Source organism: Eschscholzia californica, unplaced genomic scaffold, assembly GCF_041429995.1.
Source record: "Eschscholzia californica isolate CP2 unplaced genomic scaffold, dmEscCali1.0.p SCAF_3, whole genome shotgun sequence".
In the NCBI taxonomy this organism is placed as follows: domain Eukaryota; kingdom Viridiplantae; phylum Streptophyta; class Magnoliopsida; order Ranunculales; family Papaveraceae; genus Eschscholzia; species Eschscholzia californica.
Window position 1 is genome coordinate 55,355,042 of NW_028238420.1, and position 13,575 is coordinate 55,368,616.

Consider the following 13,575-nt stretch of genomic DNA (forward strand, 5'->3'; position numbering starts at 1 on the left):
AAAAACCCAGAAAAAAAACGGTGTTTTTTCACTTACGTTTTTCTGCAAACACGTGTTTGCACAATCTATTCTGCAAACAACTGTTTGCAGAAATCTGTTATGCAAACAAACGTTTGCAAACAAGTTCTGCAAACATGTGTTTGCATTTGCGATTTTGCAAACTGCGTTTGCATGTGCGACAATGCAAATTGAGTTTGCATTTGCGACATTACAAACCTGTTTGCACACGTTTACATCTTCACAAAATTTTCATTGTATTCATTAAATAAATAGTTTATATTTACAATAAATAGATACTCAAGAATTGATCATATATGAAATATAAAAAGCTTTAAAAATCACAAACAACCTCACATAGAAAGAGTCCAAGTATAAATGCATATATGGTATGTCAATCAATAACTCTCACATTCTTGAGTGTCCCTATCTTTACAAAGAAATCTATCATTTCTCTCACCTTATCTGAACTTTAGAGATCAAAAGTGGAGCCCTACAAATTTTCACCCCACCAAACAATTTCTGTCTCATCTCTTTCAAGCAAAATCTCAAAACTCAATTAATTGTAAACTGCAAACTGTGTTTGCATAATGTAAACGGCAAACTGTGTTTGTAAAATATAGAATGCAAATATAATTTGCAAGCTTTGCATACAAACCAACTAAAGAACTTCCAACAACAAATCCAAACCCAGATTTGATCAAATGAGTATGATTTTTTTCCTTCATTTACATTTACTAATCCACCAAATGCTTCATTTACATTTTCCTTCATTTTGAGCAAACTCAGAGATAACTGAAGTCCAAGATACTTCATGTCGTCAAACAATTCAAGACAAATACGAACTAGAAGATAGTGAAATTAGTTCAGAACTGTAGAAAGCCTATTTCATATTCAATTTTCCATGATAGATTTAAAGAACCTAGTACTAAAGCTCATATAAATAGACAACCATAACTTTAACAAAAGAAGATATATCTATCTACCTTTCTGATATGTGTATATAATTTCTAATTCCATTTATACATAAAAGTAGCACGAATAGGAAGATTCACATCTGACCAAAAACTAAATGTTTGAAAATGAATATGAAAATACGCAGTTATATTCAAAGAAATGGTGAGGTAGGTTCAAGTGTTCGGACTACAAAAACTTGAATGCACCTCTACTTACAATCTTCTAGAACGCTTTTGTATCAAATATTCAAACATTCTTATCTAAGAATACAGAACATTATATATATATATATATATATATATATATATATATATATATATATATATATATTATTCATAAGGTTAAACAAACAATTCGTAAATTCAAACAAACCAACTAAAGAACATACCAACAAGAGCATAGCTTATAAATCCAACTCAAATCCTTCGTGAATCAAATCCTTGGATTTCTTTTCCTCTTTCCAAATTCGAAAGTCTGGGACATCCAGAGAAAACAGTCGTAAAACGTTACTGAATCGGGCTCAAACCCACCATCATCTCGTCAAACAATTCCATACTTTCTCAGACTTCCCACTATGATAATAACAAGATATAACATTGTTCCAAGAAGTTGCATTTCTTTCGGTCATTTCATCGAACAGTTTGGTTGCCGAATCAAATTGATTACATTTTGCATACAAACCCACTAAACTTCCAACAACAACAACAACAAATCCAAACTCAGATTTAATCAAATGGGTATGAATTTTTTTTCCTTCATTTACATTTACTAATCCACCAAATACTTCATTTACATTTTCTTTCATTTTGAGGCTTTGAGCAAACCCAGAGATAGCTGAAGTCCAAATAGTTGATCATGATCTCTAACTCTGTAAAAGTCATTCCTTGTATCAACCATTAGATCTCATTTAGCATCTAAATCAAAAAATGCACTATTTAAAAAGGTATTTGATTTATTCTACCATGAATTTGTAAACCCAAACACAAATCCAACAGTTTTGAACATGAAATTAGAACAATATAGATATTCTCTTAATACTTTGTCTTCTTTCTCACTCTAAAACTGAGTAAAATCCACACACAGCAGATGCACATAAGAGATTCGACAACTTATTTACTTTAAAACTCCGAACACAAAAAAAATTAAATCGAAACCCTAACAAAGAGAAAGTAGAATTTTAGAGAGAGAGGGAGCAAACGAGTGAACATATTAGGGATACAAGTGACGAGAAACAATGGCTTCGCCTAGGGTGATCACATCTTCCTCGACTTCGTCTAATTCGGATCAGGCAGATTAATCCTCTACTCGTTATAATCACAACTTCATCATGAAGAAGAAGGTGTTGATTTCGAAGATGTTAATCGATGAAGAAGAAGAACCGAGATGAAGAAGCTTCGTGAGGCAAGAACAAAAAACCCTAAACATATACAGTATCTGGTTTTTAAGAGAGAGAAAGAGTGTGAATTAAATAAGAAAGGGTATTTAGGGAAAGAAAAAAATAAAAAATGACCTGATTGATAATTAATCATATTATTTTGAACTCTCTGTCTCATTCCTTATAATATTTTAGCACATTTTGATTAATAAGAAAATATCTAGGTCTTTTTGATTATTATGATATTATTTTGAACCCAAACAACCATTTTCTAAAGAAATTTATCCTTGTTGAATTGTATTTGGACCTTGTGGTTCATTATTTGTTAGCTTATATAGGTAGGTACTCTTTCTGATGGCTTATAATTTGAATTGTTTCCAGTTCCTTTTAACCACGACAGCTCAACCGCACACAGTAGATTCCTTTTTTTTTTTTTTACATAAGTCCGTATTTGTCATTAATTTTGAAACTGAGCTAGCTAGCAGCAGCCTAGCAATTAAAAGGAACTTCACGTGATAAATTGGATGGGTAACTAACCATCATATGAAGAATTATGGTAGGAGTAGATAACTTTGACTTGTACTAGACTAATTAACCCCAAGTTCTCATAATCAGATTTTATGATGAAATTTTTATTCGTAATGTTTTTTTAGAAATCGAATACTATCTACGTTAGTTGTTACAAAATAACCCAACCCAAAGGCAGAGCCAGGAATTGGCGTAAGCCCGGCTGAAAAAGTGAAGTCAACAAAATATATCTTTTTATAATAAAAGTGCATGATAAATTTTTCTATCTTTATCTAATACCATACAAATTTTAACTCATTTTGTACAAATTCATGCGCTTATTAATATTACGTAAAATGAGATGTTTGTACGATAGATTAAACTGTCTATAACTGCAAGATACTATTTATATTCAGAAATTAGCCATGTTTGGCTCATGAAGGCAGTTGGTGCTTTGATAGGTTTTGTTTGATAAGTGCGAAAAGAATTAAAGTCTAAGAGAAAGAATTACTCCAAACAACACATAGATCAAATAAGAAACCAAACAACACTTGGATCAAAGTTATGGGTTTTAAAAGAATAGGACCAAATGTGCAGGTGTTGGGGTTTGATCATGTGGCCAATTAGGTGGACTTTTCTTTCAACAAAAAAAAAAAAAAATTAAATTAGGTGGACTTTTGACCACCTTACCATCTTACCAAGGCCATACATGTGATGAGAATACTACCCTTAATATTTGGTAAGTTTTTGACCCAGGGGCAGCCCGGGTAAACCTACTAAGGGCGACTCCAATGTGTAGGGGGCTGGAGCCAGCCCCTTACTTCAAAGTGCAACTTCAAAACAAATATTCAAATTTTAGAAATAGATAAAAAGAGGGATTGCTTTGAAAAGTCGACAGATCAAACTGGAATTGATGACAATGAGAATTACAACAACCCTACTAGATTAGCATCAAGAACAGCAAGTACAAAGTTGAAGTAATAACTCCTTATTGCAAAAAAAAAAAAAAAAAAAGAAAAAGAGATACATAGAGGGCTACTCCCTCTTTAAAAATGATGCATTTTATCACACTGAATTGGACATTGCTAGAAGATTTCATTCTTTTGGATTCTGGACCAGTTCGATACGGATTCCGTCCACAGTAATCCCCTTGTGACCAGTCACCAAAGTGACAACCAAGTTTTCAGCATCTTCGATGTCCAAATCTTCAAGAAATTCAGTGATACCAATGTCCAATCTATGCTTCATTCCGTTATGCGGTGAAGATGCGCTGGGCCTCCCATGGGGAATATTCACAAAACTACCAGCCAACTCTCCTTTGTCTGCACCTGCCTCACCTTTGCTTGTTTCTGTTGTAACATAAACGTCCACACGACCAGGCATTCCATCTTTAAATTCAATTCCATCGACGATAAGAACCTCAGTTGCGTCATCTTTTTCTATATCAGTACGAGATGCCTTTGGCCTCTTTGTAATTGCTCGGACGTGCCCATCGATTACCCGTGGACTTGATCCAAATTCAAAAACTTCAACAGGAATAGTCACCTCGGCCAACCTTGTCATCACCCCAGCTGGAGCTGCTGCCTTCTTGGCTCTGGTGAATTGGGAGCGGTCCACCCATGGGGTTTCTACAGGTTGGTATGTGTAACCGAGTTGTTCAGGTGTCAATACGTCCCTCACCTGTACGCACAAAGTAGGGCATTTAACAAATAATAATAATAATATTTAGTATTACCAAATCTTTTGTATACGTACCTTGATCCTAACAACTTTCCTATTCTCGTCGTAGAAGAGAAATGTGGAATCAAGCCAGTCGTTGTCGGCGAATTCAGGCTTCCCATTGTTCCAACCCTTGTTGTATAAATCCCACATTCTATCAATATTGCCATGGTGAGCCCAGAACAATGTATCTCTTGCAGCAGTTGAGAAGTTACCCATGTCATGAAAATCAGGTGCATTAAGTGATCCTACCCATCCGTGCATAGGGTCGTGTAACCTCTCACAAGTCCCAGAAATTCCTATAGAATCTGCATCTTCTCCAGCTCTAAGTGGGTTCCCCATGAAAATTTGGGGGTTAGTTGCTGCTTCGGCGAAGGTCCTATGGATTTGAAACATATTCCTCTTTATCACCATTTCCTCCTCACTTGGGGGTGGATCTATATTAGTATCAGTACTGAAAAGAAAATCCCAAGGCAAGTCGTAATGATTAAGGTTGCGCTTTTCGTCGTAAACAGGAGAAATTGCGTTAAGATACCACTTAGGAATTTTCATGGCTTTAGGATTGTCCCAGTTCCAGAAAGGGATGGTGAAAGTTGGATCATTTATGAGTGTACCTAGAATCTTCTCCCAAAAGTAAAGGTACATTCTGTGCCATGGGAGGAAGAACCAACTCCCATGAACTTGGAGTTTCTTGTCACTCCCTGCCTGTGGATATGCAGTATTACAGTATGTGCAGTGAATCAAAGCCTGCTGATAGAAATTCCACGGGTCATCAGGCTTAAGATCCTTCATAGCTTTAATGGAAGCCTCAAACCTTTGGATCTCAAACGGTGTGTATTCGTGAGCTGGTTTTCTTATTTTCAAAACTGTTTCTGTATGGTCCTTCCAGCTGAAGTCAGGGGTCCGGTGGAACCTGGAACCTGGCTTCTGGGTCCCATTAGACCCAGGTTTCTGATTCCAGCTGCTACCAGAGCCTTGCTTCCAGCTGCTACCAGAGCCTTGCTTCCAACTGCTACCAGAGCCTTGCTTCCAGTTACCAGAGCCGTGCTTCCAGTTACCAGAGCCGTGACCCCAGTTACCAGAGCCATGATTTCCGCCAGAGCCATGGTTCCACTCGTGCTTGTGGTACCAGTCGTCCCCATATCTATATGGGGGCTTGAAGTCCACGATTGGTGCCTCGAGGAATTCTTTTGAGGGACAACACGCGAGATCTTTTCCGGTCTGTGGATCAAATGCGGGACCACAGGTTTTTAAATCAGGAGGCGCGAATGGAGCCCCCATGGCTAAGTCAGTGCCAATAGTTGTAGATGCTGCTCCATACATCCCTCCCAAACCAAAAAGCATATTTCTCCTATCAATGTTACTGCCATTGTTGCTTTCCTTGTCACGGTTTCCACTTTGTTTCTTTTGACAAGTGTACTTAACTACTTGCTTGCCAACACGAACTGGTGGTTGGTAGCGGACTAGTGATTTGTTATCACCGGAGAATGAGGAAGAAGAGGAAAATGTGGTGGTGGTGGTCGCCAAGAGTGAGAGAGAAGGCATGTTCGAGGAAGTTGGGTAAGTGATTGTGATGAAGAAAGGTATCACATAGGCTGCTTTATATAGAAAAAATAATAACTATATCACCTGGGGATGGGCTAATCAACTGGTACTTTTCTAATTAACTAATATGTGAGATACGTGCCTAGTTAATAATCATAATTAATGTGGGAAGATAAACTAGTTAATTTTTTTCTCTTTTTTGTTGGAAAGATAAACAAGTTAACTAGAACTGCGATCTCATCAATTAGACGAAGTTTTTAACCCGCCAAGATGGCCCTTCATTGACGGATAGATTTTGAAACTTATTTCTATTGGATGACAAATTTTGCACATGCTTTTACGAGATCGAGGCCCCTTTTTTTTGTTGAAATTCTAAACTCATTAATACTTGTCGGTATACTTATAATTTTTTTTGAATATCGACTACAATGGTTTGAATATCGACTACAATGGCCATTACAAACACATTGATATATAAACTCATTAATATTTGTCGGTATAATTATAATTTTTTCCTTTTTCTTCCTATAACATTTATGTAATTTTTTAACATAGTGAAAAGATATAATTGACTTTATTTATTAATAGGGGAATTTGGCCAAAACTCCCTAAGAAATTATGTTTTTGGTTAAAAAGGATTCATCAAAGTTTTTTAGGCTTCACATCCCTGATGGCAATTATGTAATTTTCAATTTCAGTAAAAAGACCAACCTAACCCTAGTCTAAGAAAATACCTTGCAAACACCTTGCACTGCCTTGCAAACACTTTGCACTGCCTTGCAAAGCCTTGCAAACATCTTGCAGAACCTTGCAAACACCTTGCAGAGCCTTGCAAACACCTTGCATGGTTTTTGCAAACACCTTGGATAGCCTTGCAAACAAATTGCAGAGCCTTGCGAACACCTTGCAGAGCCTTGCAAAAACTTTGCAGAGCCTTGCGAACACCTTGCAGGACTTTTGCAAATACCTTGCACAACCTTGCGAACACCTTGCAGAGCCTTGCAAAGCTTTGCAAATACCTTGCAGAGCCTTGCAAACACCTTGCAGAGCCTTGCAAACACCTTGCAATGCCATGCAAATGGTTTGCAAATTAGTTTTGAATTGATTTAACATGATATTTGTTATAAATTATTATATTTTGTCTAATAGAATGTTGTATCGAAAAACTAGCTAAAACCCCTACAAATTCATAATAGTCATTTTATAAGCTCTAGCACCATCATTTTACTTTTCTTCGAAAAACTTCCAAAGCTTTCATGAAATTCTCAATTTGAACATAAATACCAATCATGATTGTCCAAGAAAAAAATATTTCTCACAAACATTTCATCTAACAACTTTATAGCTATTTCAACCAACCTACGTCTTGTATAACCAACTAACGTCGCATTCCAAGCAACAACATCTCTTTCAAGCATTTTATCAAACACATTGCTTGCATCAACTATACTTTCACAACTTTCATATAAATCCAACAAATAAGTTTGAACATAAACATCAAAACTAACAAATTGTTATCCATCATCCATAACTCAATGAAAATAAAGCAATGAAGAAGTTGGATTATACCTTGAAACACTATCAAATTCTCCTTCCATTGAAAGTATATAAAACTTTCTCTCTCTAGAATTTAGAACCAAAAACTAAATCAAACCCCTTAAAAGCCTCTTCAAACAACAAGCAAATAGATTAAATCACCAAAACCTAAAAACATTAACCTATCTTATAGCCAAAATCGATTCAAACCCCAGAAATTTTAATCGGCGTCGACAATCCAACTCGGTTCGTTCATGAGAAAAACTCAAGTTCTTGATTTATTAGTTAGATTATTACTAGGTATTTCTAATTGAATGAAGGGTATTTTTGACTCTTAAAAAGTTGGTGCCTTTAAAAATGTCCTTGAAGCCTATTTTTATAACTTACTTGGGGCCTAGCTAGTTAAAAAGATGGGTTGTCTTTTTAACAAAAAAAATACAAGAAATTGGGCCTCCTGCCCAATTTCCTGTTATTAATATCTATTATTTTGAAAACTGAAATTATTTTCCTTTTTCTCTCTCTAACCTAAAACACAATCTCTGCTTTCTCTCTAAAACTCACGATCTCCATTTCTCTCCCAGCTATTTGCTTGCAGGATTAGCTTTACTTCTTCTAACCGAGATTTTGAATTGAAATAAATTTCATTATATGGAATTGCATAAGAGAAGTGAAAGAGACTAATAAAATAAAGACACAAAATAAATATGTTTTCTTCATATTGACTGACTTCTTCGGTGAGTTTCTTCAAAGATGAGAAAAAGATTAGAATTTATGAGGGATGGAAAAGAATATTAAGTGAAAGAGGAGTTGTAAATGAAGAAACATAATCATTTGATTATGAATTAGTTATATTAAACATTAATTGATGTACCATTTAGTGAGTAGATAAGAGATTTCTTAGAAGAAATCTAAAATATATTTGTTCATTCATTAACGTCGAATGTAGAACCAAAAGGAAGATGACCTAACCCTAAGTCAGTTTCAATAGTTCACAAACCCTTTACAATGCTCTCCAGTAGGTTTTGCGATGGTTTACAAAGCTTTGCAAAGACTTGCAACCCGTTTGCAAGGTTTTGTGATGGTTTGCAAGTTCTTGCAAAGGCTTTAAAAAAAACTCACAACAATTTTTAGCAAACTCACAACAAACTCACTACAAACGGTTACATAATCACTGCAGATTTCCTACAAACTCATTGCAAACCCTTTGAAGGTCTGTTCGCAGACCTTCAATGGATCTGCTCTCTCTAGATCTGTAGAGAGAGAGAGAGTTTAAAAAAAAGAATTTCTTTTTTTTAGTTTTTAGAGAGAGAGAGAATTAAAAAAAAAAAAAAATTTAAAGGTCGCCGGCCGACGACCCCTGTCGAAGAAGATGATGATGTGGCGTGGTCAAATGATGTGACAGAAGGAGAAAATGAGATGGAGGAGAGAGAATAACGGAATGTTAAAGATAACGAAAAAAGGGGGCAAAATGAGAATTTTCTCTCATCTAGGGGGCCAGGCAGGAAGCTGGTCACAAAGTTGGGGCCATTTGGAAAATAACCCTTTTTAATTTGCAAAATTTCATTTTGTAACGACAATAATGGGTTATTGTCCAACAAATAATCTATATGGAATCAAAATAATATACATTGGTGGAAGCAAAATAGAGTATGCTTTTATGCATATGAACTCCTTTCTATCTGGTAATCAATTAAACGAAGAATGAATTTGACGATTTCCATAAATCATAACTTGTTTGATATTAGATACACTTTCATATCCAATTATATAAATTTAGTTCTCAGAAAGTTTGTGGATCAAAATTAGTTTTGTTACTTACGTTTGTGGACCAAATTCACTTTTTAGCAAATTTACTTCCCCAACTTGTTATATTTACCTTTTACATAAGGGAAAATCTGTGAACCAAAATGAGTTTTGTTACTTACATTTGATTTTTTTTCGTGGTTACGTCTATTCTAAAAGATTTAATATATTAACTACAAAATTCTTTTGGCAACTTAAAAAATTGGTTATGTTAGATAAATAATTTATTTTATAATTGACATTATATATTTCTTATATTACAGTTCACGATTTTCCAAAGCTTTCTTCACAAACCTGAAGTCAGGACCAGCTGACGTGGATTGACTAAAATACAAAGTTTTTTCAAAGTTTGACTACGGTGGGGATCGTTTTTTTTTCTAAATGAGGAAATTTGGACATTTTAATGAGCATTCTAACTGGACACTCTATCACTTCCCCCATCTTAATACTATGTTGACGAAGAGCAAACTTAAATGCCCATACACCTCTAGAGGATAGCAGATCCACATGAGTGAAAGTTTTATCCTAATAATCGGACTTTAGAGTAGTCTATTATTGCTGCGTAGGAAATTCCATAACATTAATCTGCCCGCACATGCAAAAATATTAAATGTTACACAAAAACTAATTTTGACATAAAAAATAAGTTTTGGTAAAAGCAAGTACAAAAATGTTTAATCCTAATTTTGCATTATCAAATATAGTATAAATCCAAATTTCTAATGTTGAATAAAAAAAATGCATTTTGTATACAATAAAATACAATTTTAATTACGAACAATTAATGTAAAAATTAGAATAGACGCGTGCAAAATGCATTTTGTGTCATTAGTATTTGGTAATGATGGAAGAAAATCCTATTATCTATATAACAAAACAGAAAGGTTGTAACTAGGACAATCTGACTAGGACAAACTTAATATTCCCATATGCTAGCTAGAGTAAATCTCGCCCTCCGGTTTGCCATGTGTGTTGATATCTAACGGATCACTGCTAACCGTCAGGTTGACCCTTCGTTACCCTCTCTCAATCTTTCCTTCAAACGGACGTCCCTTTCAACAACATACAAAAACGTCTGAACCCTCCATTTTCATTCTCCTCTCACAACGTTGTTCTTCCCTCTCTCTACACTCAATGTAAACGCGTCTCCTCATCTTCAATCGTCCTCTCTCCCTTCTCTCGTGTCTTTGCCTACATTGAAGGTAAAACTGTTTTTTAATTTATAGATTGTTTTATATGAATTTGTTGTTTCTGATTTAGGTTTTTTTTACCATTATCTATTGGATAGAATATCCAAATGAAAAAAAAAATAGTGAGCTATGGTTTTGAAGATGAAATTCTTCAATGGAGATCACATGTATGATGTATGTTTTCTTCATTTAATCGATGGGATTTTCTTTTTGTTTTTAATGGATTTTTTAGGTCAAGACTTAGATACTTGAGCTATGGAAAGCTTGTGATGGGGTCCTTCAGTAGATATTATTTTTAGAGCAGGTGAAACTTTAACTTCCAAATTACAACAACCAGGTCATTTTTTCTCTTTTGTTTTCATTTTCGATTTTAGTGTTTTGGTGTGTGATTTGCAGTTAGAAGCTTCAACGAACCAAGAACTTAATTAGAGGATTCCTTTGTTTAATCTTCCGTCAAAGATCCTTCGTCGGAGTTATTAATACTCAGTTATTGGTAGAGATTCTTTTTCCTTGTTAGTGATGATCTTCTTAATTTTTAAACATTCAAATTGTTGATTTGGTTTTAAATTTCTAGGCTGAGCAAGAAACTGATGAAGTTTATGCACAAATTACCTTAATCCCTTTAGATGATGTAAGGATTTCTCAAACTCTTCCAAAATAGATTAAGATTATAATTCAAGCTATGATTATGTTATACCCTTAGCCACTTTTGTAAGTCTTCTTTCTCCTTTTGTTTCTGTAGCAAAATGAACAAATCAGTTCTGATGATTCTTTACCCGAAACTCCAAAACCCACTGTTCACTCATTTTGCAAAATTTTAACTGCATCTGATACAAGCACTCATGGTGGACTCTCTGTTCTCCGGAAACACTCAACTAAATGCCTCCCTGTTTTGGTAATTTGGGGTTCCGGATTCATATTCTTTCTTCTTATTCCTTCATGACGATTTTGGTTTTCCCACTGGTTTCTTATGCCTTTGCGGTTTGCTACTTTTAGGACATGAACCAAGCGACACTAACTCAAGAGTTGGTTGCGATAGATCTTCATGGATACGAGTGGCGATTGAAGCATCCTTTCAGAGGTGACTTTTAATCTAAACTCAACATTTTTCACTCTAGAAATGACCGGAATTGATACTGCTTTTACTAGCCATATTCCACAATTGACTTGTGTTATCTGTGACTTGATGTTCCCATGGATCCAGAAGGGGAATTGACCTAGAAGACTAATTTTCTTTTCCTTTAGTATCTATTAGGTTCATCACTTTTTGCATTTAAGGTTGGGATTTGGAGAATTGGTTCTGAAGTACCTGAATTCGAAAGTAATTTTCCTTGGTCCTTTTTCACCTTGCTTGTCTCTGTTCTTACCTTATATACCATTTTATTTTGATTGTTAAGTTTGGCTATGAATTGGTTTCTTAATAATTTTGTTGCAGCGGAAGAAGTTACTGGAACTGGTTTCGCTGCTACTATTACCGGTAATAACTCAGACATTTGACACACACTTAGTGTTCGATAAAATTCTTAGCCGAACTCATTACATTACCCTTTTTTGTTATAGTTGGAGAGATAAGGAGCTACATATGACCAGAATTTGTAAAGCATTTGCACTAGAACTTGGATATATATATATATATATATATATTCAGTCATTCAAGTTTGAAAATGATGAGGAAGAAAGAATAGGTGTTTTTGTTATGGACATAGCTTTTCCGCTATTTATTAGCTATGATTTTAATAGTGGATTCTTAATATAGCTGAGGTTTTATCCCATAAGATGAAAAAGTTGGACATATATATATATATATATATATATATATATATATATATATATATATGAGCTTCAGATGAAAATGAAAAGCTTAGATGAACTAAAGAAGACTAAAAGTCAAAAGATGACACGATTTTTGGATGAAACAAAGTGCTCTTTTATGGTTTCAGATTCGAAAAACCAGACATCATATGTATCAAAAGTGGTCGAAAATAAGATTTTCCAAATGCCTGAATATCTGTTTCGGCAACATTACTCGGTAAGAATCATTTTTCACAACTTTTCACATTGACATCCCTTCGTTGTAATTTCGAAGTATATCACTCGTGTTGTTGAATCAACCGTGAATGATATCTATTCAATACAAAGAGAGTTGTGGTGATTTGTATTTAGACGTCTATGCTTTTTAATATGAATTGAATTGGTTTACCTCAAATTCCATGCTTTTACAAATATGATGCTAAAATTGGTTCAATTGAAGTCTTATATTTATGTTATGAGTTTGTGACTTTTCAGGAAGACCTACATATTGGTAGTGGTGGGTTGTTTTTGGGCTGTCATGACACGTTCTAAAACACTAGATAAATCTGTGGAAGATAGATATGCTTAAAAATATAAACAGAAATTAGGATAAAGTCATTCGAAATCATGAAAATCTCCATGAAGTTGTCATTTTCAAACATTAATATTTGTAGTAATCTATTGATCACTGTATACACTTGATCTACTTCTTTAAAGCTTATACTTAAATGCTTTCATGCAACAGGAAGACACAAGGGAGAACTTGGTAATGTCTGGGAAGAAAGTTCGCTAACTAGAAGCCCAAGTTTAAGGAGAGCAGCAGACCTCTAATATTCCTATTTTGCATCTAATAGCATGTGTCGATTAGTTACATCATGACAACTGTTAGTTTTACAATTTTGCATGGTGGAGCAGAAGATGGAAGCCGTGGAGTGCGAAATGAAAAGATTGAGGAAGGAACTTTGATGTAGAACGCAGCGGAAATAAAGAAGACAATAAATAAACGAAGAACAATTAAAAGAAAGATTAAAATAACTCTAAAACTTGATAAACTTTATTAAACTCAAGGGAATTTTCTCTTCAACATGAGAATAATGGACAGACTAGATATCCTTTTATAGGATTTTGGACTTTCCTAGATAGACTTGAATTAGA

The 13,575-nt window shown here is 34.7% G+C and overlaps 1 protein-coding gene and 2 long non-coding RNA genes across 4 annotated transcripts; 2 read left to right on the forward strand and 1 right to left on the reverse strand.

Moving 5' to 3' along the window:
• Positions 1-3,714: 3,714 nt before the first annotated feature.
• LOC147552056 (polyphenol oxidase, chloroplastic-like) lies at positions 3,715-6,125 on the reverse strand. Its single transcript, XM_086669168.1, has 2 exons — positions 4,592-6,125; positions 3,715-4,516 (listed from the first exon to the last, which is right to left on the reverse strand). The coding sequence occupies exons 1-2, from the start codon at positions 6,098-6,100 to the stop codon at positions 3,932-3,934; spliced, it is 2,094 nt and encodes a 697-aa protein (XP_086525294.1). The 5' UTR covers positions 6,101-6,125; the 3' UTR covers positions 3,715-3,931.
• A 4,811-nt stretch (positions 6,126-10,936) lies between these two features.
• On the forward strand, positions 10,937-11,963 carry LOC147552057 (uncharacterized). Of its 2 annotated transcripts, none has more exons than XR_015238864.1 (5): positions 10,937-11,122; positions 11,204-11,260; positions 11,372-11,524; positions 11,626-11,710; positions 11,875-11,963. It is a non-coding gene; the product is annotated as an uncharacterized LOC147552057 (long non-coding RNA). The 2 variants fall into 2 exon arrangements; XR_015238865.1 differs by having other exon boundaries at positions 11,885-11,959.
• Positions 11,964-12,062: 99 nt separating this feature from the next.
• On the forward strand, positions 12,063-13,377 carry LOC147552058 (uncharacterized). The gene is made up of 3 exons (XR_015238866.1): positions 12,063-12,106; positions 12,570-12,658; positions 13,166-13,377. It is a non-coding gene; the product is annotated as an uncharacterized LOC147552058 (long non-coding RNA).
• Positions 13,378-13,575: the final 198 nt, after the last annotated feature.

Excerpts from the sequence above, each read along its gene's own strand:
- LOC147552056 (XM_086669168.1), bottom strand. The coding sequence starts at position 6,100 with ATGCCTTCTCTCTCACTCTTGGCGACCACCACCACCACATTTTCCTCT. Across the intron at positions 4,517-4,591 it reads GGAAAGTTGTTAGGATCAAG|GTGAGGGACGTATTGACACC; the intron begins GTACGTATACAA and ends TTGTGCGTACAG.